This window comes from Polyodon spathula, chromosome 3 (assembly GCF_017654505.1).
Source record: "Polyodon spathula isolate WHYD16114869_AA chromosome 3, ASM1765450v1, whole genome shotgun sequence".
Classification (NCBI taxonomy): Eukaryota; Metazoa; Chordata; class Actinopteri; order Acipenseriformes; family Polyodontidae; genus Polyodon; species Polyodon spathula.
The window spans coordinates 77,672,867-77,698,651 of NC_054536.1; the positions used below are offsets into that span (position 1 = coordinate 77,672,867).

A 25,785-nucleotide genomic window follows, 5' to 3' on the forward strand; every position below is an offset into this window, starting at 1 on the left:
TACAAATACACACCTGAGCCAGTATGATTAGAAACACCATGAAGACTCAGAATGCCAAGCAAAGACAAATGCAGACACCTTCAGGGAAATACAATATGTGGTTCATGGGAAAATGATCAACCCATTTTGTTGTAATGTCACAGCGTTACTGAACATCTCTACTTGCCAAAAATGTGAATCACATTGTAGCAATTCACTTGCTCCATAAAGTGGGTGTAAGTTTCACCCAACTGTCCCTTTAATTAGGGTCAGTAGCCTGGCCAGGTTAAAACTCAGTTTCCCATAGTTCCTTACTATCAGCCTCTGTTCATCCTCTCCCACTATTGGCTCATTCAGATAGCCACTCCTCCAATCTCAGAGCTCCTTGGAAGCCAGCACTGGTATTAAAGCTGGCTGGCTAGGCCAGGGGAGACTACATTTTCTTTTGAGGAATCCATTTACAAATAACAGCATATTATTTAATTCCAGCGTAACTTTAACTTCATTTTAGATAAATACTGGTGCATCCATTTACTCTCTTCATAATCTTGTACTTTGTCTAAACCTTTCTTTTTTGTTTACACTGTTACTTGTTTAAGTTTAGTTGCTGTTCAAGGTCTGTTTAGAGTTTGTTTTTGGTTAGTGCGTTCAGTCACCATTTTGTTTCTGATTCTCCTGATATTTTCTGAACAGCTGTTCACCATTCAACACGGTACTACTCGACAGACTCACCATTTTCTATGATCGCTATTTTTTCATCAACCTTCATCCATCATCATCAGTACAGGACACTGTTTGGGACTTCATTATTTGTTGGTGAGATTATTCCTTTTTTTGTTTGCTGGTTTTTCTACTTTTCTTTGATACTTTGGTTCCTGTAATTTTGGTTTTGTTCTCTTGTTACTTTGGATTACAGGTGCATTGCTTCACTGGACCTATTAGGCCTAAATTTCATTTATCATCCATTGCCATCAAGACTGTTTGTTTGGTTTCCCCATATACTTATTCATTCACCTTTGTCTTTTTTGCCTGTCGTGTGTTGGTTTTGTATTGGTGTGGTGTTTGATAAACTAAAGTTTTCAAACACTCAATCATTATCTAGCTTGATACAATAAAAAAAAAAAAAATGGCAAGAAGAATGAATTGCAGTGGAACTCAAGGTCAAGCATGAGTGAGTGAATAAAAAATAAGAGCTATTGAGGATCTTGGATTAAAGAACTATATCTTTACTGACATTGTGGTGTGATTCCAAGGGTACAGCAGCTATCATGTTAAGCCAGAATCAAGTATAAATGCATAAGCCCAGGATTGTATACAAATATGTAAGTGTGTGGAAAGTATGGGTTATTAACAGCAGATAATATATAATGAGCATCAAAAGAAATCTGTCACTTATATTTGAGCATCAAAAGAAACATATCAGCTGACATTGCTGCTAAATTATATGTCGATCTTGGGCAGGTGTTGTGACTCTTGATCTCCCAGTTCGTGGCCTGTCATTGACAGAGCGTATCTGGTTATACTGTCTCGCCAGGTTTGAAATTTCTGGCTGTGAGCACCAAAGATGGCAAGCCACAGTACGCTGCCCTTGCCGAGCCTCCAACATGCCGATTGCACGAAGGCGTTGCTCTCTTGACAGGTGTGGCATATTTGGTTTTTTTTCTGTGATTTTCTTTATTGCTTTTATTCAAGCTTTCAATTCAACAGATGAAATCACTCCAGTGTTCAATCAACTGTCACTAATTAGGTGTTAAGAGCTTATCCTTCAGTCATAGTCACTCAAACGTGTCATGGTCACGGATGAATGATCGAATGATTAAAATAAAACCGAAAACATTTTGTCAGTGTCCATCATTTTATATATCATTTTTTTTTTTTTTTTAGATGTGTTATAATAGTGAAGTTGCTTTTGATGCTCGGTACAGTATATTTTAGAAGGTGGTTTTATGAGCTGAAAAAATGGATTATACTCGAGGGCATCAGCATTTTTCATTTCCTAAAAAGGTTATACATAGTACGATAAACGGCTAAAGGTTACTCGGCTCAGTAGATTTGTTTGTATTTAAGATATTTAATGAAGTATTTATCGTTGACAGGATACATTGTTAACATTAGATAATTATGTCCCTGAAGACTTTATCTGCAAAGTGCATTTGACCCTTCAACAACATATGATTATCTTATGTAATCTCACCCTCCTGGAGTTGCCATAATTAATTCTGCAGCCCTCTCTATTTATTGATCATGCTCAACCAATCATCATCAAGTACATTAAGCGACCTTTTTGCCTTTTTTGGCAATCATCTACAATATACAACTTAACACAGATGTTATGCATTTAGCATCACATATCCAACAACAATGGTTTTCTGCAACATTTTATGGGTATGATGAAAAAGTTTATGACCATCTGTGACAGGGTGTAGCCTGTCTTTGTGTTTTGTGGTGTTTAGAGTGGATGTGAGTCTGCTGTGTGGATCTGAGTGAATGAGTTTGTGTGAGGAATGTGTGAAAGGGAGTTGGTTTAAGAGGGTGTTTAAGAGTGAGAAGACCTGTGTGAGAGAGAGAGTGTATTTTGTGTTTAGAATTTACTGTTAAGTGTTTTGTGTTTTTGTTCTGTTTATTTGGTCATTGTGCCTTTTTGTTTGGTAACTATTATTTAATTAAAAGTATTTTATTTGCTGCGCCTTCCGTCTCTGAGTCTCCTCACTTTGGCTATCCTGTCACACCATCATAATATACAGAATAGTGTACGGAAATTACAATAACATACTTTATAAGTGGGTCTCCAGATATATGCAAACAAGTGAGTATGTAAATTCTTGAGTTATGTGAAGATTAAGAACACATGTCATACAGGGATTGGTGTTACACTGGCTACAGGGGTGGGGCTTGGCATAGAAGTGGGAATTTGTGTGAGTACTGGTTGTTTGTTTTTGTTCTTATTCTTTTTACTTGGTACAACCTGAGCTGTGGTAGAGTAAAGGACATGCGAGCCTGCACATCGCGGGACAGATAAGGCAGTGCCAGAACAAACCAGTGTTCAACTTTTTGTTAGTTTATCCCTCATTGCAATCCACTCATAGTTTCCTTTTATTTTTATAAATAAACCATCTTTGTTTTGCCACATTCACTACTGTCTGGACTGTCTTTGTTGTATATACGCCTCATCGTTCGCACACCATGACAATTGGAGAAGCTGTTGTGCAGATATGTGAAAATGTAAGCATGACATGTGTACTGATGTATGGACATAGAGATGGTTATTCATATGTACAGACATATAACTGCCTGCTAGATCCCTGTCGTCGGAGATTGCCTCTCCTGCTGGGGATAATAACAGTAAGTAGTAAATGTTATTTAACTCCCACTTTAGCAGGTGTATAGTTAATTGATTAGTACATATAGTACAGCATTGAAAAGCAATTCAAGATGTTAGAATCAATTGTAAGGGATTGATCATTTTGAATAAGTGCAGTTCCTTTAATATCTTGGCTGTTGAATACAAAATTCATTTAAAATTATACAACATTTTAGTCCTTCACATTATAGAAATATGTGTAATATTAAGCATTTATAATTACATTATACTTGTTCCTAATGTCATGAATGATAGTTTTGGAGTGTTAATGTCCAACATGTAAGGCCCTTTACTAGCAGTTAATGACCTGCAGGGGTGCTGGCGTGACTGTGTTTGGTGTAACATTTACTTTTAAAACCAGTGCAGCTGGAACATACGGATGATATTTACACTCCTTCAGTAAACTTCCTGTGATAAGGTTATAGTGAAATACAATCTGAAGCTTCTGTAAGAGGCTAGAAGTGTACAGTATAAATATTCACTTGGTACTGTATAGTGTGACCGATGGATAGACAGACAGATGGGCACGATCAGCGAATAAGGATCCACATTTTTAAAATACGGATCCTAAAAATTCTGGTAAAAACAGGAAAATGAAAAATCCTTTTATACATAAGTGAGAAAATCTCTCCTGCAACAATGTTGGATTTCTGTTCCAACAATATGATAGTCTTTCAATCATAGCACCATCATTGTTGCAGGAGGGAGCGTGAACTGGAAACACTGAGATGTTAAGAAAAATGATCTTTCTCCTGCCAAACATTGCCAATTAAAAGTTGAAAAAAGCAATTCCAGAGTTAATTAACCCTAAGATGTGAGAATTAAAAACAAACAAAAAATCTGTGCATTGATAATTTTCTATCATCTTTTTCAGGGAAACACGACTCATTTGTTCTTTTTGTTGGCATGGGAAATCATTTACTCTGGGGGGGGGGGGGGGGAGTCAAATTTCTGGTTCTCAACCTTTTTCAAAGTAGGGACCACCTTGGTGTTTGGATTTTTCCCAGGGACCACTTGCCGGATATTTTTTACAACAGAATTTTGAAACTACTTTTTATATGTATATGTTTAAGTACATGTAGAAAGTAAAGTATTTATATAGTTTAACCAGGTCAGCAAGGAATCTTGTCATTTTGCGCATTGAAAGTTGCTGATGGCAAATTTCCTGTTTTCTTTTGTTTATCTTTTTTTTCACATTTCAAATGCTTTGTTCATAAATGGCGTTTCAATTTTGCAAGTTTAAGAGCTTTGTTTGACAAAACCTCCCGACAAATAATGCACCGGGGCTTGGCTTGGGTCGTCCTTGGATCCAGAAAATGTAACTATACTTCCCCGTAACCGTTACCTCGTGTAACAAATTAATCTATCAATTTCTAACGCAGATTAATGCACTCACTGAGTCGCAAACTTCACTCGGTGTGCATAAAAAAAAAAAAAAAAAAAAACTTTGGAATACAAAGATGAGGTTGGTGAAGCAATTAAAAAAATTAAATGGTTGGAGAGTGTACAGTCGGTAGTATTTGTTATGTAGTTTGGGTCTGGAAATAAGTGAGCCCAGACAAGGAGAAGCATACAAAATCAAACGTTGTTTATTAAGACAGTTACATACAGAACACAAACCTCAGAACGCCTTCCCTTTATACTGCAGCTAACAGGCTGCCTTACACCTGTTAATAGACATTGTAACTATTCCGTGTGTGCTGTGCACGTGAAAACTCTCTGCCCCTGCAGAGTAATATATAACATCTCCTCCCCCCTTAACAGAAAACCCCCATCATTCTTTTCCTCTTTTTTTAAATTACAAATTAGATCTGTTTGGAGGCTTACGATTGCGTTTGTGACGAGTGACAACAGAACTTGTACATGACTCAGTATTTACATTTTCCTCATTTGAAACAGTTACAGACATTTGGGCATTTCAGAGTTACCTACACTCAGCATTTCCAGCATTTTCAGTGTTACGTCCAATTGACTCAGTGGATACAGAAACATCATCATCATACCACGCAGTTGTTGTTTCAGTTAGTTGTTTCAATCTCAGATACATCATTCTCTTTCACAGCCCACATTCAATTAATCTGTCTCTTTACCAGTTTACCTGCTACCAAAACCATGTATGTTACTGGACCTAGTACCTTCTTAATGATCCCATTTTGCCATTTGTTTCCTCCTCCCCTGTAATCTTTTACCAGTACAAGTTGCTCAGGAAGCAGAGACCTGAGTGTAGATCTAGAATTTGCATTCCGCCACTGCATTTTTTTTTTTTGTTGTTGAAGTTGCATGAGCTGTAATGTGTCAGGTTTCAGCAAACAGAAATGCGTGTGAAGCTGTCTCTTTTAAAACAGCTTTGCTGGAGTTTTCCTTGTTGTCGACTGCGGAGTCGGGTTTGTTACTTTTCTCAAAAGCTAGTTTAAATGTCTGCACCAATCGTTCCGCAGCACTGTTGGAAGCTGAACACAAAAACACAGCCGTTCTCTACAGTTAGCTCTGTTTTCCGATTTACATAAGGCGTGAGACCATCCTCATCTACAGTATTTGGCTAGTCTGTGAGTGTATAATACGTCACTTTACTCAACACATGATCTTTACCCGTCTTTGCTGCTATCTCTTTAGCTGTAATTGGCAGCTCACCTGCGAACAAGACTTGATATATTGGATTTGGCTGTGGAGGGTTTTCTACATCTAACGGAAATCTGGATAATGCGTCCGCATTTCTTCAGAACATTTGTACCTGATGTCATATTGATAAGCAGACACCATCAATGCCCACCTTTGCATACAGGCAGCCGCCAATGACAGTACTCCTGTTTTAGGACCCAGAATCATAACTAAAGGCTTATGATCTGTCACAAGAGTAAACTCTCTTACCCACAAATATTCTTTAAATTATACAAAAATTATACCCAATGCCTCTTTCTCAATTTGTGAGTAATTTCTCTCTGCTTTAGTCAGTGTGAGGAAAAAGCTATGGAGCGCTGTGAGCCATCCCTACACATGTGTGAAATAAATGCTCCAGTTCCTACAGGAGATGCATCACATGCCAGCACTACTGGCAGCGTTGGGTCATAATGCACTAACACTTTAGAAGAAGTTAGTTTGGTTTTAGCTTCACAGAATGCCCGATCACAACCCTCAGACCATTTCCATTTTACATTTTTCCGCAGTAGCTCAGTCACAGGGCTAATCAGTGTGGACAAAAAAATGTAGGCTTGGGAACAGAAACCCTATACAATTAACTTTTCTGACACAATAATATACAAAATTAATACTAGGTTAGTAACCAAATAATGCCAAAACATAAAGAAAATAAATAACAGACCTGTAATATAAAGCTTTAATCTTGGTTTCCTTTACTATGTTCAGAGAAAAACAATCATCTGAGCTGATGATGTAAAAGTACTGCCCTTATCTAGAGTGCTGCCCCTCTATACGTATATGCATACCAAGAGAAGATTTAAAAATACCATTAAACCATATTCAAAATAAGTTAATAATAATAATAATAATAATAATAATAATAATAATAATAATAATAATAATAATGCTGCATATAAAACGTATGTTTTCTAATGGAACTATTTTATACAACCCTATCACTTGGAATATTTTCACTTGCTTTAACTAGATGGGAAACTAGATTTATGCATTAAGGTATCTGTTTGTATATGTGTGTGTGTGTGTGTGTGTGTGTGTGTGTGTGTGTGTGTGTGCACGCACATGGCAGTCCACTCCTGATGCTACATTGATATTCTCTAATTCTGACCAAGACATTTTTTTTTATTGAAGTACAAACAATTCAGACAACTTAAAGAGATCATTATTAAAACATGTTTGATTAACAATTTTTATTCCTCCAAAACTTGCAGTCTTCCAGTCTTTGTCATTATTTACATTATTTGAAAACTTTTACAGAAGTTCCAGTACAAATGTAACTTATGGTAATCAAATACACTATACAGATATTCTTGAAAGCATGGTATTTGTCATTTCATAATATGCAACTGTATATTCATGAAGCTCATAATATCTAGCAAGTTAATTTAAAAGGAATACAATAAGTTCTCAGAATAAGTCAGTTACATGTTGTCTTGCATTAAGATCAGTGCAATATGTTAGTATCTGTGGCAAAGTGCCCGCCCCTGTATGTATTTTGTGTTGTATGTTGTGTGTTAATGTTGGTGTATAGTCATTGGTACACAGGATATAAACCGGTCTGTGTAACACAAGTGTTTAAAATATATATTTGTTTTTAGGCACGATGATTGCACAGCACTTCACGTGCAAGTAGAAAGTAATAATATGTGAGCATGGGGAATTGCACTTTATTAATTCACGTGCAGTTGTACCGCGACTCCAATTGAATGATTGATTAGCAATCGAGTCTCGGTACAGCTGCATAAAACAGCATATTTTCACTCACTCGGGGTTGTGTGGAGAACAGGACTGGAGATGGAGGTTGTAATAATAATAATAGTTAAGATAGAAGCTCACCATGTTTTGTCTGTATAACCCGTTGTGTTTATCTTTTTGTTTTGGTGACGTGTGCCGTGTCCTGTGTCTTGTTTGTCTTCAACCTTTTATTTTCTGCTTGTTTAAATTATTAAATGTTCAGCTGCACCAATCGCTCAGCTCCACCCAACTCCACCCAACTCCACCTCTCTGTCTTTTATTTCCTGTTTCCTGTTTCTGGTCTGACGGCACCCGCTCCCGCCGTCTTTGTGACAGTATCCCAGAAAAAAATGGCATGAGTATAATGAAATAAAATATCTAGCCAATCCATTGAACTTCTGCTTATGACTGAAATATTTTATTGCTGCACATCATTATATACATAGTATTTTAATAAATAATTGACTTGCAACCAACACTGGTAGTCACACAGATTATTTATATAATATTTATAGATCACCATACTCGCTACTGGTATTATATATATATATATATATAATATATATACTAAAATATATATATATATTATTATATCGATATATATTATATATATATATAACTATATAGATATATTATATGTTTCTTATATGAAAAGTTAAAATTGAAACTGTTTTGTTAATAACATGAAACCAAATATATGAAAATAAAAATTGATCAGTAATGAAACTGTTTTGTAAACCAAAAAAAAATAAAGTAACCATCTTGGGAAAGATTCCAAGGCACTTTCTTGGCAAATTAGAATTCCATCTTAATTTTATTTGGACCTAAAAAACAAAACAAAACAAAAAAATTGAGTAAAGGCAAAACTACTGCAAATATTATATGCAGCACACTTTAGACCAGTTTTTAGGTGATCTACTGCAGCCAAAAATTGATCTGCAGGGTGTCATTTTTAATGTATGGTGAATTCGTTTGAATCTATTCACTTGCAATGCATGTTTTCGACTTGAAATATGGCCTATAGTGTCTAAATTGGAGAGTAAATTACTCAATGACCCAAAAGCTTATCTGGAGCACTATCTGAGTGTGAAATGAAGTGTGAAGTGAAAAAACAAGCAGATACTGTACATTGATGTAAATATAATATATATATATATATATATATATATATTATATGATATAGTATATATATATATATATAGTACTGTGAAAAAGTATTTTCCCACTGTCTGATTTTCTGCATTTTTGCATATTTTTGACACTGAATCTTATCAGATCTTCAACCAAAATCTAATATTAGATAAAAGGGAGCCTGAGTGAAAAAATAACACAACATTTTTGTATTTATTTATTAAAGAAAGTTATGCAACACCAAATGCCCCCATATGAAAAAGTAATTGCCACCTTTAGCAGCAATAACTGCAACGCATCCTGTAGTTATTGATCAGTTTCTCACAGTGCTGTGGAGGAACTTTGGCCCACTCCTTCATGCAGAACCCCTTCAACTCAATGACATTTGTGGGTTTTCAAGCATAAACTGCTCGTTTCAGGTCCTGCCGCACATCTCAATGGGTTTTTGTCTTGACTTTGACTAGGTCATTCCAAAACTTTAATTTTTTGTTCTTCAACCGTTCTGATATAGACTTGCTTGTGTGTTTCGGATCATTGTCTTGCTGCATGACCCAGCTGCGCTTCAGCTTCAGCTCACTGACGGATGGCCTGATATTCTCCTGTAGAATTCTCTGATGCAAAGCAAAATTCATGATTCCTTCAAAGATGGCAAGTCATCCAGGTCCTGATGCAGCAAAGCATCCCGAAATCATGAACTACCACCACCATGCTTGACCGTTAGTATGAGGTTCTTACTGCGGAATGCAGTGTTTGGTTTTTGCCAGACATAATGGGGCCAATGTTGGCCAAAAAGTTCCACTTTTGACTAATCTGTCCATAGAACATTGTTCCAGAACTCTTGAGGATCATCTAGGTGCTTTTTGGCAAACTTGATGTTCTTCTTAGTGAGCAGTGGTTTCCGTCTTGCTACTCTGCCATGAATCCCATTTTTGCCCAGTGTCTTTCTGATGGTGGAGTCATGAACACTGACCTTAGCTGATGCAAGATAGTCCTGCAGATCACTGGATGTTGTTCTAGGGTTCTTTGTGACTTCCTGGACGATTTTACACCTTGCTCTTGGAGAGATTTCGGCAGGACGGCCACTCCTGGAAAGATTCACTACTGTCCCAAACTTTCTCCATTTGGACAATATGGCTCTGACTGTGGTTTGGTGGAGCCCCAGATCCTTAGAAATGGCTTTGTAACCCTTTCCAGCCTGATAGCATCAACAATTTTTTTCCCAGAGGTCTTCAGGAATTTCTTTTGATCGTGGCATGATGTGCCTGTAGAACCTATGTGCTGACAACTTCACTCTGATAGTAAGGGCCAAAGTTAGTCAGATTTATATTGGGCAGGGTTTGCCCAAATCAGGCCTGATTGTTAACCAAAGTGTTCAAACAGCGGACCATAATTATCCCTTTAATTGGGTTGAGTTAACTATGGGGGCAATAACTTTTTGTTATTGTTTGATTACCTTGCACAGCAAACAAATGAATGAAGCACCAAACTTTGGTATCATTTTTTCTCTGACTTCCTCTATATACTATTACAACCCACAAAAAAAATCTGACCAAATTCAATGTGAAAAACGTGCAAAAATGCAGAAAAACAGACAGGGGGCAAATACTTTTTTCACAGCACTTTGTGTGTGTGTGTGTGTATATATATATATATATATATATATATATATATATATCATTTTTTTGTTTTTCTGTTCTGCTCAGATTTTACTTCTCTACAATATCAGATTACAATGCATGCAGACAAATAGATAGCGGCACTATTTAAAATCAAACGTTTTTATATTAAATATTTTCGTAATGGACATCAGTTACAAACTTACTCAAGTGTTTCAAATTCAAATACCTTCACAGTCCCAAAGGCCAGGTTCCATAGAGTTAAACAGATATTCTTAGATCACAAACCTGCTTCCACTTTTCTCACACGTCCGCAACACTATTCCTGACCTTAGAGATTCTTTTCTTTGTGGTAAGCAGCACTGCTGTTTATAGGGACCACATTTTCACTAACTTTAATCTCTTTACTAACTATTTGATTTTATCAACCTCTAGGATTTGTTGCAAGGTTTTTAGGCTACATCCAGCAACCATCTTCATTCTTAGTTTGTATCCTTCAAATGTTGCACCTCTAATTGTTTCCTATCTGTGCCACTGGGCCTAGCTCTGCTAGAATCCCTAGAAATATATTTAAGGAATAAATATACATGTATAAGATAATACACTGTCGAATAATGTTATTTTGACAAAAGTTAACATGGTATAAGACTCTTTGAATTTTGTATCAAATCCACAGCTTGGAATCCATTCATTCTTTAAATTGCAATATATTTCTTGGTATTTACAGACTTCTTTTATATTTATTTATATAAATATCACCAACCATTTCTGCGTGAACCAGCTCTCCTTATGACAATGCCCTTTTCTTGTCAGAGAGAGAAAAAACAGTGTTCCTTTAGCAAGTGTTTACTGACTTACAGTACAGTATGTTCCAATAAAACAATACTTACAAGATTTCTAAGACTGCGTACATAGGGGACTCATTGCTAACCGTGTTAGCAATCTTGCACACCTTTTGTAATCTGTCAAAAAAAAAAAAAAAAAAAAACACAATACTTGCTTTATTAAACAAAAAAAATAAGGAAAGTTCTTTAGGGGAAATAAAAGAAGTCGCTGTGTAGTTAAGGCACTATCTTATATGAACACAAGTCACAAGTGCCAGACACAGGGATGATGGCTAACAACACATATTTAGCTATTTTATCTTTCTTTTAATCATGCCATCTGCTTATTGATCTTCCTTTAAAAGTCTTTATACCAAATAAAAAATGTTTATTAACGTATTTTTAGTAAATCGTCTGAGGTGCCGTAGTTTAATAGGCAAGCCATTTACATCTGTACATATACTGTCTATCTTATTGCTAGGGTAAAATAGACATTTTATTATGATCATTTTTTCTTCAAGAAACAATATTATAAAAAAGACACAGTGTGCAGTATTAAAAAATGTCAGCTGATATGAAAAGACATAAAAAAAGCATTTATGAATTTCTCACTTCACTTATATTAATCGTGACAAAAAAAAGTATTCTAAAATTAATTGACTATTTAATAAAAGAGAATATTGCCAGAATGACATAGGATCTGGAATATTGCTATTTTGTTAACATTATCTGATGTGATAAATACATTATTACATCTAAATTAATTTTAAAAGACGGGGCATGCTTTTGGTGTTGTACTGAGGCATCTGGCTAAACTAACCTAATTGGTTCATTTTCAGATATTAGAAGCATTTTCTTGAGGCTAGATGTTATGGTTTCTTTGGGGCCTGAAGCAATGAATAAAACACATACTACATTTTAAACAAATTTTAATATGTGCCACGCAGAAATTTTGGCTTTCAAATAAAGCACAGATCAAGCCATCTGCAACAGTAACAGTGTCAGCATCGTCAAACTGGAACCTACAGGCTGGTCTAGAACAGTCCCTTGTGTTGTGATAGAGTCGACGGAAATGCTTGCTGCATTCAGCTGAGAACTTGACTGGTCCTGCTTGAAAACAAAAAAGGTTATTAAAATGTATTCTAACAATGAATGTTAAAAAGCTAAACAATAATAATTTATACAAGAACACTGAAGGAAATAGATACAGAAATGTAGTATATTTTAAACATTTATAGCCAGATTCGCACTAGACTAAAAATAACCACATAAAAAGGTGGTTTTAGATTTTTTACCAACATCATTGAAATTTTTATCCCAGATACTTTTCGATAGAGGTGCTCTGATTTATTTATTAATTTTTTTTATAGGACATCGGAATTAGTTATTTGCACCTGGTTCACTGTTTACAAGCTATGCACAAAGTATGTGTTTGAGAGGTTACTAGTCGTCCTCTGCTTTTGACCAACTTTGAGGACACCTGGTTTTCAGTCCTGTGCAAATCATGCTAATATGTAACACACTGTTTTACTTCCGGAATATGATTTTATTGTGTTTACATTTCCAATCTAAAAAGCTCACGACAACTAAAAAGTTGGTCCTCCTCTTTCACCATGAAGTACACAACAATCTGGGAACATTCACCTTTCCATGCCTCAAACTGATTGTGCAATGTTGTAGGTTTAGTATGTCTTGCCTGTTGTTCAAATTCATTCCACAAGGTCCCAATTGGGCTGACCAAAATTATAAGACTGCTGATGTTAGCACAATGGTTAACATTTAAAATAACTACCCATGGAGAATAATGGTGGAATAAAATCTCTGCCATGCCAAAAACCTTCATATAATTGTAAATATTTTAAAAACAAATATAATACCATAACATCTGGGCAACAGCGTTGCATAATAAATATACCAAGATATTTTTTTTCGGCAGAAAAGAGAACAATCGTGATTCTTTTAACACATATCTGGAAGAAAATAACAATACTGCAATCCTGGTTCACAGTGTTCTTACCAGTGAAATGTTTTATAAACTTGTCTCTCAAGTTCACATCTCTTGGAACAATTTCTGGTGGAATAAAATAATGTATTAGTGATATAGTGCAAAATAATAAAAACACAAACAGAAAATCTACAAAAGCTACAAAAAGACAATGAAGAGTCTGTTGTTTACCAATTCATCAGATTACTCCAAATGTATTTTATAAATGTTTTATGGTACCACATTATTGTTAGGATAAACAGCAAAATGAATATATAGTGCCCATTTATAGTCCCATGTTGTCTTCAGACTTGCTATGGTCCATAACTGTATAAGTGTACAACATATCTGGCTGCAATCAAGCATCTGTGAATTCTATGGTTGCCTCAACAATTCACATGGAAATAGTGTCACTATGTACGTTTTGTTCCTAGCAACTCTGTGGAAGTTGAAACTGTGACGAAAGTTTTCATCTAATTTAAGTTCCCTTCTTCTGAATACAATCAGAGTTATGTTTGCTCCAAATATATTTGGTAAGCCAATCATTTTCAGTGGGCTATGGGATGAGCTGCTATTTTCACATCTCACAAATGCAAGGGTTCTGAAACAGAATTGAAACAAATTCGTCCTGTATAGTTTAGCACCCCTATCTCAATTTGTCACTTAAAAGCTTGCCCTGAAAATGAAAATTAATGTCAGAAGTGAAACAAAGGGATTCATACAGACCTGTGTGAATATATTGACAAACAATACAGTTTTGTAATCATTGTAACCTATTGAACAAAACAAAAACCCACATCATTGTGTATCCTCTCCTCACACTTAAGAGTCTGTTGATGTGCACATACACAATTGAAGTTGAATGAATATATTATTTACTTATATTGCTATATATAAATATATATATATATATATATATAATATATATATATATATATATATATATATATATATATATATATATATATATATATATATATATATATATATATATATATATATATATATATATATATATATATATATATATATATATATATATATAATATTTATTTGTATTTATTAAGTCTATTTTGGGCTGTTGCATTTACACATAGACCAGATGACACTTTTTTTATGTGATTTCTTTGAGCAATGGTGAGATTATTCCTTTTGTGAGTATGGTGTATTTATTTAGTTCATTTTTCCTGAATCTGGGTATGCATTAGAAAAACATAATATGTAGTAAAACCTCCCCAGTGTTATGATATTAACTGATGTTTTGATGTTAAGTATGTTTTTTTTAAAACCCTCCCTAAATCTTGCAAAATATTATATTCAAGCAGGGAAAGAACACATTTTGCAATCCCATGATTTTTAATAATAAGTACATATTTTCTGTAATGTACAGAGAGCGCCTGCATTAGTAATGCAATGCACTCTTTTCTCACCAGGCAGCCTCCTAGCACATGATTATCCACATGATTAAACAGTGTGTCAAGTCACAGTCTTACACCACACATTATTGGGTTTCACAAACTCTGCCTTGTCCCATATATCACCACAGCGGAGACCATGCACTATATTTTAGAATGGTTTGTGCTGTATGTCAGCATATTGTAGTCGAGTGGTTAATTTATTCAGGAATACATATAATTGCACAATACATTTTATGCAATCAGATATAGTACACATACTGTAGTAACATCTCTCTTCCTAAAGAGTTTGAGAAAGACCTATTTATGTGATTCAAATAATCAAATTATAGGCAGCATCAGCACTGCAATTGTACTTAAATGAAGGTCTTTAAAACTGTAATATTAATTTCAGGAAATCAGGCTCAATATACTGCAATCATGTTTGGTATATGAATGTTTGTGAAATGCTGGATATAACTAATTTAAGCTCTGTTAAAGAATGTGTCAAAAGCAGTGCTTTGCTACTATCTGGCATGTATGGATTTGATGGTGTGTGATGGAGGCTGGTGAAGAATTACATTTGAAAAGAACAGTCAGCACCGGGGTGGCTAGCCATCAGTTGGCTAGGTCACTTTACTGCTTATCCCAGAGCACAGGCCAACACAACAAAATCCTCAAAGCAACACAGTGCGCTATCACAGGTACATTCCCAAATAAAGACAGGTGGCAGATAAGCCAGTCCTTACTAAAACTAAATGTGGGTAGGTAGCTCTGGTGAAGTGGTTTGCAGCGTGCAGGTGTAGAGGTGATGCGGTGCTCAAGTAATGACAAACAACAAAGTTCACAATGAAATGGTGACTTATTTAGAATCCAACAGTCACTTGACAACTGTAAATAATAATCACTGGCAATACACAACTATGTGTACTGCTCAATAAAAACCACGGGGTTCAGTCCCAAAATAATAATCACAGTAAATACACACACAGAACACAAACAAGGTCACAAGTCCAAAGTGAATGCTTTTAAGTGCGAGTGGTGAAATACAACTATTGGTGAACAGTAGTGCAGTATTGTCCAGGTTTGGTGCTGGCCTTTAGCTACAGTTCCTGGATTGGGTTAGCCATTAAACAATGACAAACAAGTAACAGATTGCTTCTTCACACCCCCTGATATACCCTCAGTCACGCCCACTTTGGTAGCGAGTGCAATCACGTATCCTCCAATCCACCACTTTTCTTCAATCAGTTGCCAGGTTTATTGAAATATGCAGGGAGTCTGGTCCCAGGTACAGGACAAAAAGAATACTCATCATTACAATGTTTGCATGACATTAAATACCCTTCTGTATAGATGGTACACCTCCCCTTTCTCTGACACCTAACTAATGGTCAAGGTAATTTAATTTATTGTGTGAGTGTGTGTGTCTGTGTGTGTAGGCTAGTGTGACAACCTCTGAACTCAGTGCATTCTTCACACTCCTGGAGACAAAAGGTCCGTACATCTGCCTTTTTTTATCTTCTTGCGACCCCCTTTGATCCTAGTGGCATTATCTCTTTCGATCTCTCTGAAGTCTTTAGAGCCTTTTCCCTTCTAGTCCACAGCATTGTTATCTCGTTAGCTTGCAGTCAATGGTGGGCAAGAGCTTGTAGATGCAAAGTCTCTATCAATGATTAGCAGTACATGCAATTTGAACCAAACAGCCTGCTATCTGCAATATTAGTCTCTTTTCAGAAAAGAACACCAGTATAGCTCTGCCAGTCCACATGCGTAGCAAACTGCTAATCAATTCTCGATCCATGTTTTCCAACATAAATATATAAATATTTAATATAATATAAATAGGAAACTTAATTTAACAGATTTTAGCTGCATTTAGCTAAAAGTACGCAAAAAAAAATGATCATGCACAAGTTATGCCTGAGATTTCAAATATTGCGCTTCAAAGTGAGTAGAACGAGCTGTGCAGTACAATAGTTGCTCTGTGCATTGATTGAATACATTATAAGCACTTTTCATTTTGGATCCGACAATACAGACTCTGATTGATTTTTCTTTTTTTTTTTTTACAGTAGATTTAAGCTATAAAGGTTAATGTGTGTTTTATGAAGATTTAAAGTGACTTTAAAGTGGACTTTGTACTTTGTATTTCACCATTTAACACTTATGACGGTTACATTTTAAACATCATCAATATTAAAACGAAAGACAAACTATCAGATACAACTCAAAAGTTTTATTCAAGCCCATCATTGCAAACATCTGCACAGTCAAAACATCATATTTAAATGAATAATTAAACATAAAAGGGGTTGTTTTTTAACTTACCACATATAAAGAACTATGGTACAGTACTTAAAAAATGAAAACTATAATAAAATAAACATTTTAATAGAAACTAGTGTGTAAACAGGTATATGTACATACAAAACAGTAAAAATGAAAGAAACATATCACTTATAGTTGAGCACCAAAAGAAACTTATCACTTATATTTGGATAAAATCCACTAGATCTGATCGAAAAATGACAAACTCTCTTTTAGAGCAGGTGCAGTAACTTTTTATTGTGCTGATTAACAATTGACATCACGAAGATGCTGCTAAATTATATGTTGATCTTGGGCAGGTGTTTTGACGCTTGGTCTCCCAGTTCGTGGCCTGTCATTGACAGAGTGTTTCTGGTTATACCGTCTCGCCAGGTTTGAAACTGCTGGCTGTGAGCACCCAAGACGGCGAGCCACAGTGCACTGCCCTTGTCCAGGCTCCAACATGCCAATTGCAGGAAGACGCTGCTCTCTTAACAGACGTGGCATTTTTTTTTTTTTTTTCTGTGATTTTCTTTATTGATTTTATTCAAGCTTGCAATTCAACAGCTGAAATCACTCCATATCCAGTGTCCTATCATCTGTCTCACTAATTAGGTGATTAAGTGAATATGCTTCGGTCATAGTCGTTCAAGCTTGTCATGGTCAAGGATGAATGATCGAGTGGTTAAAAAGAAACCACAAACATTTCATCAATGTCCATCATTTACATACCTCATTTCTATTTCGAAAATAAATATATATATATATATATATATATATATAATATATAAAATTCTGCTGAAACCAGCTCATTTACCAGTGGATGTTGTTCACTAAGCTCAAGCACTCAAGCTCATTACCAACCCTTTGCCATTGCAAGTCAACTGTTGATTTAAGCCTTCTCCACTCATTAGTTGCACTAAGTCCAGGTTCACATAGTAAGCACGATTATTTAGAGCTTTAAACATGCTACAAGCAAGCTAACAACATTCTGTAATTTTGGCTTTTCAAATTATTCGAACAAATAGTTTTATATGCTCTATTCTATATTCTGAAACACCTATAAGACAAAGGCTTCCATGAATATCATAATAAACTGTTACACTTGATGACATTTTTATAAACCTGAAACTGTTGGTGTGGTATTGCAATAGGATTATAAGGTATAACATTTGTACCAATTTATGCTTTTAAAACCACTTAGTTTATTCAAATAGCTTATTCACTTTGTGCCTGAAACATAGGTACCTCACAACAGTGTACGCACTAATACAGGCACTGTAAAAGATTTTGATGGAGGTGTTTTTTCCGTGAGATACTTTCACTTCCAAAACAGTTGTTCGATTAAAAGGGATTTAATAAAATAAATAAAATAATGGTATATTAGAAGTCAGTCATATATGTATAAGGCAGCCCTTTATACTGCAGAACAGGTTATTATATAAGGCGGTACGGTAATGGCTCACATTTGCACCATAATGCCATTACACTAACACTAGTATTCTCATTATAAGGCAGAACATATATAGGAGAGGAAGGTTGTCCTGGAAGAAAACTTGCTTCCTTCTGCTCTGACACTGTTCCACAACTCTGAGGATTGGTTTTTCCAGCAGGACAATGCTCCATGCCACACAGCAAGGTCAATCAAGGTGTGGAAGGAGAACCACCAGATCAAGACCCTGTCATGGCCAGCCCAATCTCCAGACCTGAACCCCATTGAAAACCTCTGGAATGTGATCAAGAGGAAGATGAATGGTCACAAGCCATCAAACAAAGCTGAGCTGCTTGAATTTTTGCGCCAGGAGTGGTATAAAGTCACCCAACATCAATGTGAAAGACTGGTGGAGAGCATGCCAAGACGCATGAAAGCTGTGCTTGAAAATCAGGGTTATTCCACCAAATATTGATTTCTGAACTCTTCCTAAGTTAGAACATTAGTATTGTGTTGTTTAAAAATGAATATGAACTTATTTTCTTTGCATTATTAGAGGTCTGACAACACTGCATCTTTTTTGTTATTTTGACCAGTTGTCATTTTCTGCAAATAAATGCTCTAAATGACAATATTTTTATTTGGAATTTGGGAGAAATGTTGTCAGTGGTTTATAGAATAAAACAAAAATGTTCATTTTACCCAAACACATACCTATAAATAGTAAAACCAGAGAAACTGATAATTTTGCAGTGGTCTCTTAATTTTTTCCAGAGCTGTATATATATATATATATATATATATATATATATATATATATATATATATATATATATATACACACACACACACACACACACACACACAATTTATGAATCAGTCCTCATCACATGACCAAATATAGATCCAACTATTGCCCTAGTGATGCCGCTTTCGGTCAATAGGTTTTTTTTACTAACTCCCTCAAATTACGTCACCACGCTGAATGTTCTAACTGTTTACAAACAACAAAGCAAAATGGCGTACAACAGAAAATGAATTACAAAATATACTACAAAACAAAGATATTGCAGGCAATCGTCATGAAAACTTAGTTTTCAGTGCATTCTGACTTCATAGCATCTAACCCAACGATGTAAATAACTACGATGTTCACAACCTCAGCTGACTCCCCTGAGAATTCTATGCTGCAATGAGAAAGTTATTTATTTATTTGTTCTGTAACAGCTATATTTAAACATATAGGTCCTGTACCACATATGGTCTTTTAACCACTGTGTCAGTGAATTAACCAGGCACTGAGTGTGTGCATTAAGTCTAAAGAACAAAAATATATTAATATATGATTAAAGTCAATCAATCTTTATTTTTACATAGCGCCTTTCACAAAAATTTGCCTCAAAGCACTGAACAAGAGAAAATAAAATAAAAACATATTCAAGAAACACAGAAATGAAAGTACTTAAAAACAATACAAACAAGTAATACAGACGTATAAACAAGTAAATAAGGTAATAATTAAAGAGCAGTAAAAAAATGAATATAATTTACATGAATGTCAAATGCTCTGTCATAAAAGTAAGTTTTCAGTCCTCAAGAACTACAGCAGAGGGTGCCTCTCTCACAGATGGCGGCAAGCCATTTCACCGTTTACGGGCTCTGTAAGAGAATGCTCTGCCGCCTGCTTTTCTTTTCTGTGTCCTTGGAATGTTAAGCAAGGCTGCACCCTGTGATTTAAGAGGCGAACTAGGAGAATATGGAGTCTGGACTTATTTTAAGTATAGCAAACCACGGTCATGGAAAGCTTTATATGTCTGGAGCAGGTTCTTAAAATCAATCCTGAAATGAACAGGAAGCAAGTGCTAATCTGCTGAAACAGGGGTGATATGTTCATCTCTCTTGGTTCTTGTTAAAATGTTGGCCACAACATTTTGTACAAGTTGTACAAAATTCTACCTGCATGCTACAATTAACACAATGAATGCATGAGAGTTTAAAATTAAATGCATACAATCATCCAGGTCAGTTTCTGAAATCTGCTAAGCTACAAGCATGGAAAAACAAGAATATCTGAATTTCTATTTCTTAAGATGTGGTTATTCGATCAATGTGAGAAAACTGCTCTCAAATGAAATGGTCTCCAAGAAGTTTACAGAAGAATGTGGTTAAAGCTTCCAGATCCCAGAATGTATTACATTTCACAAGAATCACTATTATTTTTGCAACAACAGTGGTAAACGTCCACACATACTGGCCATATGGTACTAAAGAGTAAGTAGCGGGGTCCCAGACAATTTAATGTTAGACATCACCATGTGTCCCTATTAAACTAGTTACTGGTTGTTTCAATTCCTGCACATGATTTGTAACACCATCCAATAGAATGTGTCTGTCGGTTATAAGCCAGAAATTGAAGTAACACAAAGTCAAAATAATATGTTTTTAATTATTGGGTGAAATTCTAGAAATACCTCTTTTATAAATCTATGTAACAACTGTGTTCTGTTTTAACAAGTATTTTATTGGGTGCCGGCTATGCGATATTGAGGGGTTAAAGAACAAATGCAAAAAAACAAGTAATATTAACTGTGCCAACAGTAGAGAACAAAATGTCAAAGGTTGCTGATTAGGTATAGGTTTGAAAAAACACATAACAGCAATAACTTTGTATCAACTGTTTACCAGTCCAACTTAAATGATTTCAACCGACATCCTATTGTGAAAATTGTGCTTAAAAGTATTTTTTCCTGAAGAAAAAAAAAAAAAAAAAAGCAAACAGTACTTTGACAGATGGGAGTATTTTAACCATTGGATTCAATGCTCGAATTCTGCAACAGTGAGCACATTTTAATGTATTGAGAAATGCTATAATGGCTAATATTGTTTCAGTGGTTAAATTTTCACTTGTCCAGTTGTTTCTGCTTATCAGATGGCAATCTTATTGCTTCCACCCAATGTTGCATGGCTTAGTTTAGGCTTGGGGGGTGTGTTTGCAGATTTTTCAATGAAGCATGCCCTTGTCCTAAGCTACGAGCTATCTGGTTCTGCTTGCAGTTGAGTTTTGGAGTATGCGGCAAAACCAAAAAATAATCATTAACACATTATCCCTGTTTGCAAGAGTTTTAAAAACTGTCTGCATAACATTCTTATTCTGTGTGTGTTCATAATGATACAATATTAAACCTCCCCAAATGTATTGCAATGGATGGTTTAACGGATGTAGCAGGACAGGGGGGCTGAGTTAAAGCCTCCCTGCCAAGGTAATTGCTTTTGTTTAATTTAATTGTTTAATTGTTTTGTTTAATTATTAATTATCACCTGCACCTGCCAATTATTGACAATTAGAGCCAGGTGCAGGGTATAAAAGGGAAGCAGTCAGTCTACTCTAGGCTGCTGCTGTTGCTGTGTCTGTGCTGTGAAAAGCCTGATGGAAAGTTGTAAAGGTCTGCTTAAAAAACACATTTGGTTTTATCTATAATATTTTATATATATATATATATATATATATATATATATATATATATATATATATATATATATATATATAGTGTTTTGTCTTTGTGTTCTATGTCAGTTAAACAGTCTAGCTGTCCTGCACATTAGACTGGGACCTCCATGTGTGTAGTGAGTGCTCAGTGTGAGATAGGTTTGTTTGTTTTGAATAAAAGTAAACTAAAAACAATTTTTTTTTATCTCTGGGTCACGTTTTTAAAGGGGCAAGAACCCAAAGGTGCGTCCAACTTGGTCACAATGGTAACAATTAAGACAGATTGATATGTTAAAGTAATAATGAACAAGGTAATACATAAAGTAATTGTTTAATATTTGTACTCATATACATGAATTAGAATATGTGACAACTATATTCATACTGTTGACACATAATTGATACCACACGTGATAACACTTTCATTTACATAATAGAAATGATTAGACTAGTTAGAAAAGCCTGTACTGTGAAGTATTGGCACTTCGGGGCTTTTGCACATGTGCATTGTTACTTTGAAACCATAATGCCAGAAGTGTGATGTCTAGGAGTGCCCAGCACCAGCGCTGCACTGCCGGAGTGCCTAGATTAGAGGGTAGAAAGGGGGTTAAGAGGGGTAGACGGGTGCCACTATTTCAAGGCCCAGGACCACCCCCCCAGCTGAAGGAGAAGGTGTGGGGACCACCTCCACCACAACCCCCGACCAAATCACCTGCCTGCCCACCCACGAGAATCTGGAGGCAGAAAAACGGACAAGGGGGGAGGGGGTTGGTGTTTTAAGGGGGAAGAGGCCATGTGTGCATTGCACAAGGGGGAAGTATGTGGCAGGGCAGAAGCCCTGCTGCTGTAAAAAGTGTGTGTGGGAATGTAAGGTTGGCCAGCAATCACAGGTGTGACCATTCTCTAATTAGGCAATTGGTGCTAACTGAGGAGTGGTGAACTCCATTGTCTGGTGGAGGGAGTTAGATGAGTGTAATTATTTGCTTGCTTGTGTACTTTGATTTCTGAACCTTTAGTGAAGGCAACTGTGCAGCGTAAGGGTAAATGTTTCTTTGGTGTTTGTTCCGGTGCTTTGTTTAAACCTTTTATTTTGGCCCTTGTGCTTTTTTTCTTTCATTTGTGTTTGTTAACAAATGTGCGTACCAACGCTTGAACTGTGGGTTTCTGTCTCTGGGTCTTTCCTACCGGTAACCAGCCTGGGCCATAATGACGCTACCCTGTCACAGCCACATTGCAAACAAAACTGATAAACACTTTGTTTTTTTTGTGCTTTCATTGGACAGCAATAGACTATTTTATTTTGACGGACTTCTGAAATTCGGTAGATTTAGAAATGTCCACCAGGTGAGTACAACTGTATTCTCTATCCCCTCAGTAACTTTGGCAACTGTGAATTAGAACATTTTTAAATCTCAAAACTCACTTCAGAAATTCAGCATTTGGAAGTTGTTGAAAAGGGACACTTGTTGACCCTGTCCGACATCATCGTAAAGCACAGGTCTAGTCATTTTTTCACCGGCAAAAGCCGAGAAAACTTTTCAATGGCCAAGTGAGACCGATAGGAGCCGAATGAAGCTGAAAAAAAGGGGTGTATCTGAGCAATACAGATAGCCCCTACACCACAGAGATAACACAGGCACAAACAAAGGAGATGCCTGCTTCCTCATCCAGCCCTCAAAGAATATCACTGACATTTGCAGAGCTTTTTGAAATGTTATAGTAATAAAATAATGACTTGGATCGCATTATTGAGGAGTTTGGTGATAAAACGAGGGATCAGGAGGGGATTTCTCAGTATGCATGTCTATAAAGAGGTATGTGAAAAATACAGCGAACAAGGGGTGGGGCTTGACTGGAGATGCAGTACTGAGTGTACTTTTGCTATGCAGGGCCATTTAAACCTGTTTTACCCTGAAAAAAGATACATTTTAAACGGCACGTGTAAAATAAACGGCGCATGCGACAAGCTCTGAATAAATGGACCGCTAAGGGTTAAAGCATAGCTAGAATTTTTTTTTAAATATTACATAAGATGAATGTTTCTCTGTGTTTTATGCATTGTTGGCATGTGTTTACGTGCACACAAATTCTAAAGTATTCTAAACCTGGTTTTCTTAAAGGCGTTTTCATTTAAAAAGTGATACAGTATTGTTTAAACAAGTCCCACACAGAGGGCATTACATATGGAAATAGGTCTAAAAAGTCCTTAATGACTAATATATGATAGTGACACTAATGGATTTTATACTTAAGTTCAATATATACTATTTAATTGTCAACAACATTCAAAATGAGCATTCAATTAACCTCACAGCAAATGTAGCGAAATCCATGTATTGTGTTGTTAAATTGCGAAAACTTTAGTTTCTTCTGTCACTGTAAGGGAGTGTAAAATTAAAACTACAAGACTTTCCTAAAATATTCTTTCCAAGGCAAAAGGAGGTGCTGTGGGTTGCTAAACTAGTGGAAGTAATAAGATATTTGTTCCTTGTGCCACCTTTGTTTATTAATACCATGCATTTTATTTTAACTAGAAGGCAAGACTATAAGATTCTACTTAATACAAATTCAAGTCGACATTTATTTACATTTCATAAATGGTGGCGCATCTGTCAGTTATTTTTCAAATCTAATTTTGAATAACAACTTTTTATTTAAAATGTTTGTAATTCGAAATGAACTGTTTTTAATTTCTGGAAAACTACTCTTGAAGTAATTTTTGTAGGGAACCATCTGAAACTACTAAAGAGAAAAATGCATTCCAAGACTGAGAGCAAACAAGCTGAAAAAAAAAAAAAAACCTTTAAAAATTGCAGATGTTCAGAGTAGTTGGTTCTGATAATCCTAGTCTTGCTAAACATGCAAATACTAATTATCCATATACTGAATGTTTAAAAGGTAGAATGGAATTCTCAGAGTATATATTAATATAATATATATTATATATATATCTATATATATAATATATATATATATATATATATATATATATATATATATAATTCTGTCATCCATGTTTTCATTCTTGTTATTTGGTTTCTAATTCTGGTCTTGTTTCTAGATGCCACGTCATTGAGGCTTCTCTCTCTCTCTCTCTCTCTCTCTCTCTCTCTCTCTCTCTCTCTCTCTCTCTCTCTCTCTCTCTCATATACAGCTCTAGAAAAAAGAGACCACTGCAAAATTATCAGTTTCTCTGGTTTTACTATTTATAGGTATGTGTTTGGGTAAAATGAACATTTTTGTTTTATTCTATAAACTACTGACAACATTTCTCCCAAATTCCAAATAAAAATACTCTTATTTAGAGTCAAACTGGTCAAAATAACAAAAAAGATGCAGTGTTGTCAGACCTCGAATAATGCAAAGAAAATAAGGTCTTATTCATTTTTAAACAACACAATACTAATGTTTTAAATTAGGAAGAGTTCAGAAATCAATACATAACCCTGATTTTCAATCATAGCTTTCATGCGTCTTGGCATGCTCTCCACCAGTCTTTCACATTGATGTTGGGTGACTTTATGCCACTCCTGGTGCAAAAATTCAAGCAGCTCAGCTTTGTTTGATGGCTTGTGACCATCCATCTTCCTCTTGATCACATTCCAGGGGTATTCAATGGGGTTCAGGTCTGGAGATTGGGCTGGCCATGACAGGGTCTTGATCTGCTGATCCTCCATCCACACCTTGATTGACCTGGCTGTGTGGCATGGAGCATTGTCCTGCTGGATAAACCAATCCTCAGAGTTGGGGAACATTGTCAGAGCTGAAGGAAGCAAGTTTTCTTCCAGGACAACCTTGTACTTGGCTTGATTCATGCCAAATCTGCCCAATTGCAGCCTTGCTGAAGCACCCCCATATCATCACCGATCCTCCACCAC

General features: G+C 35.7%; 1 protein-coding gene across 1 annotated transcript in view; it reads right to left on the reverse strand.

Moving 5' to 3' along the window:
* Nucleotides 1–8,543: 8,543 nt before the first annotated feature.
* LOC121309415 (protein ALKAL-like) overlaps nt 8,544–25,785 on the reverse strand; it is a 37,957-nt gene continuing 20,715 nt past the window's right edge. Inside the window, exons 2-6 of the mRNA XM_041242332.1 lie at nt 13,318–13,371; nt 12,327–12,407; nt 12,121–12,187; nt 11,367–11,438; nt 8,544–8,553 (exon numbers count right to left, since the gene is read on the reverse strand). Of these exons, the coding sequence (XP_041098266.1) occupies nt 8,544–8,553; nt 11,367–11,438; nt 12,121–12,187; nt 12,327–12,407; nt 13,318–13,371 (284 nt within the window). The remainder of the gene's footprint in view (nt 8,554–11,366; nt 11,439–12,120; nt 12,188–12,326; nt 12,408–13,317; nt 13,372–25,785) is intronic.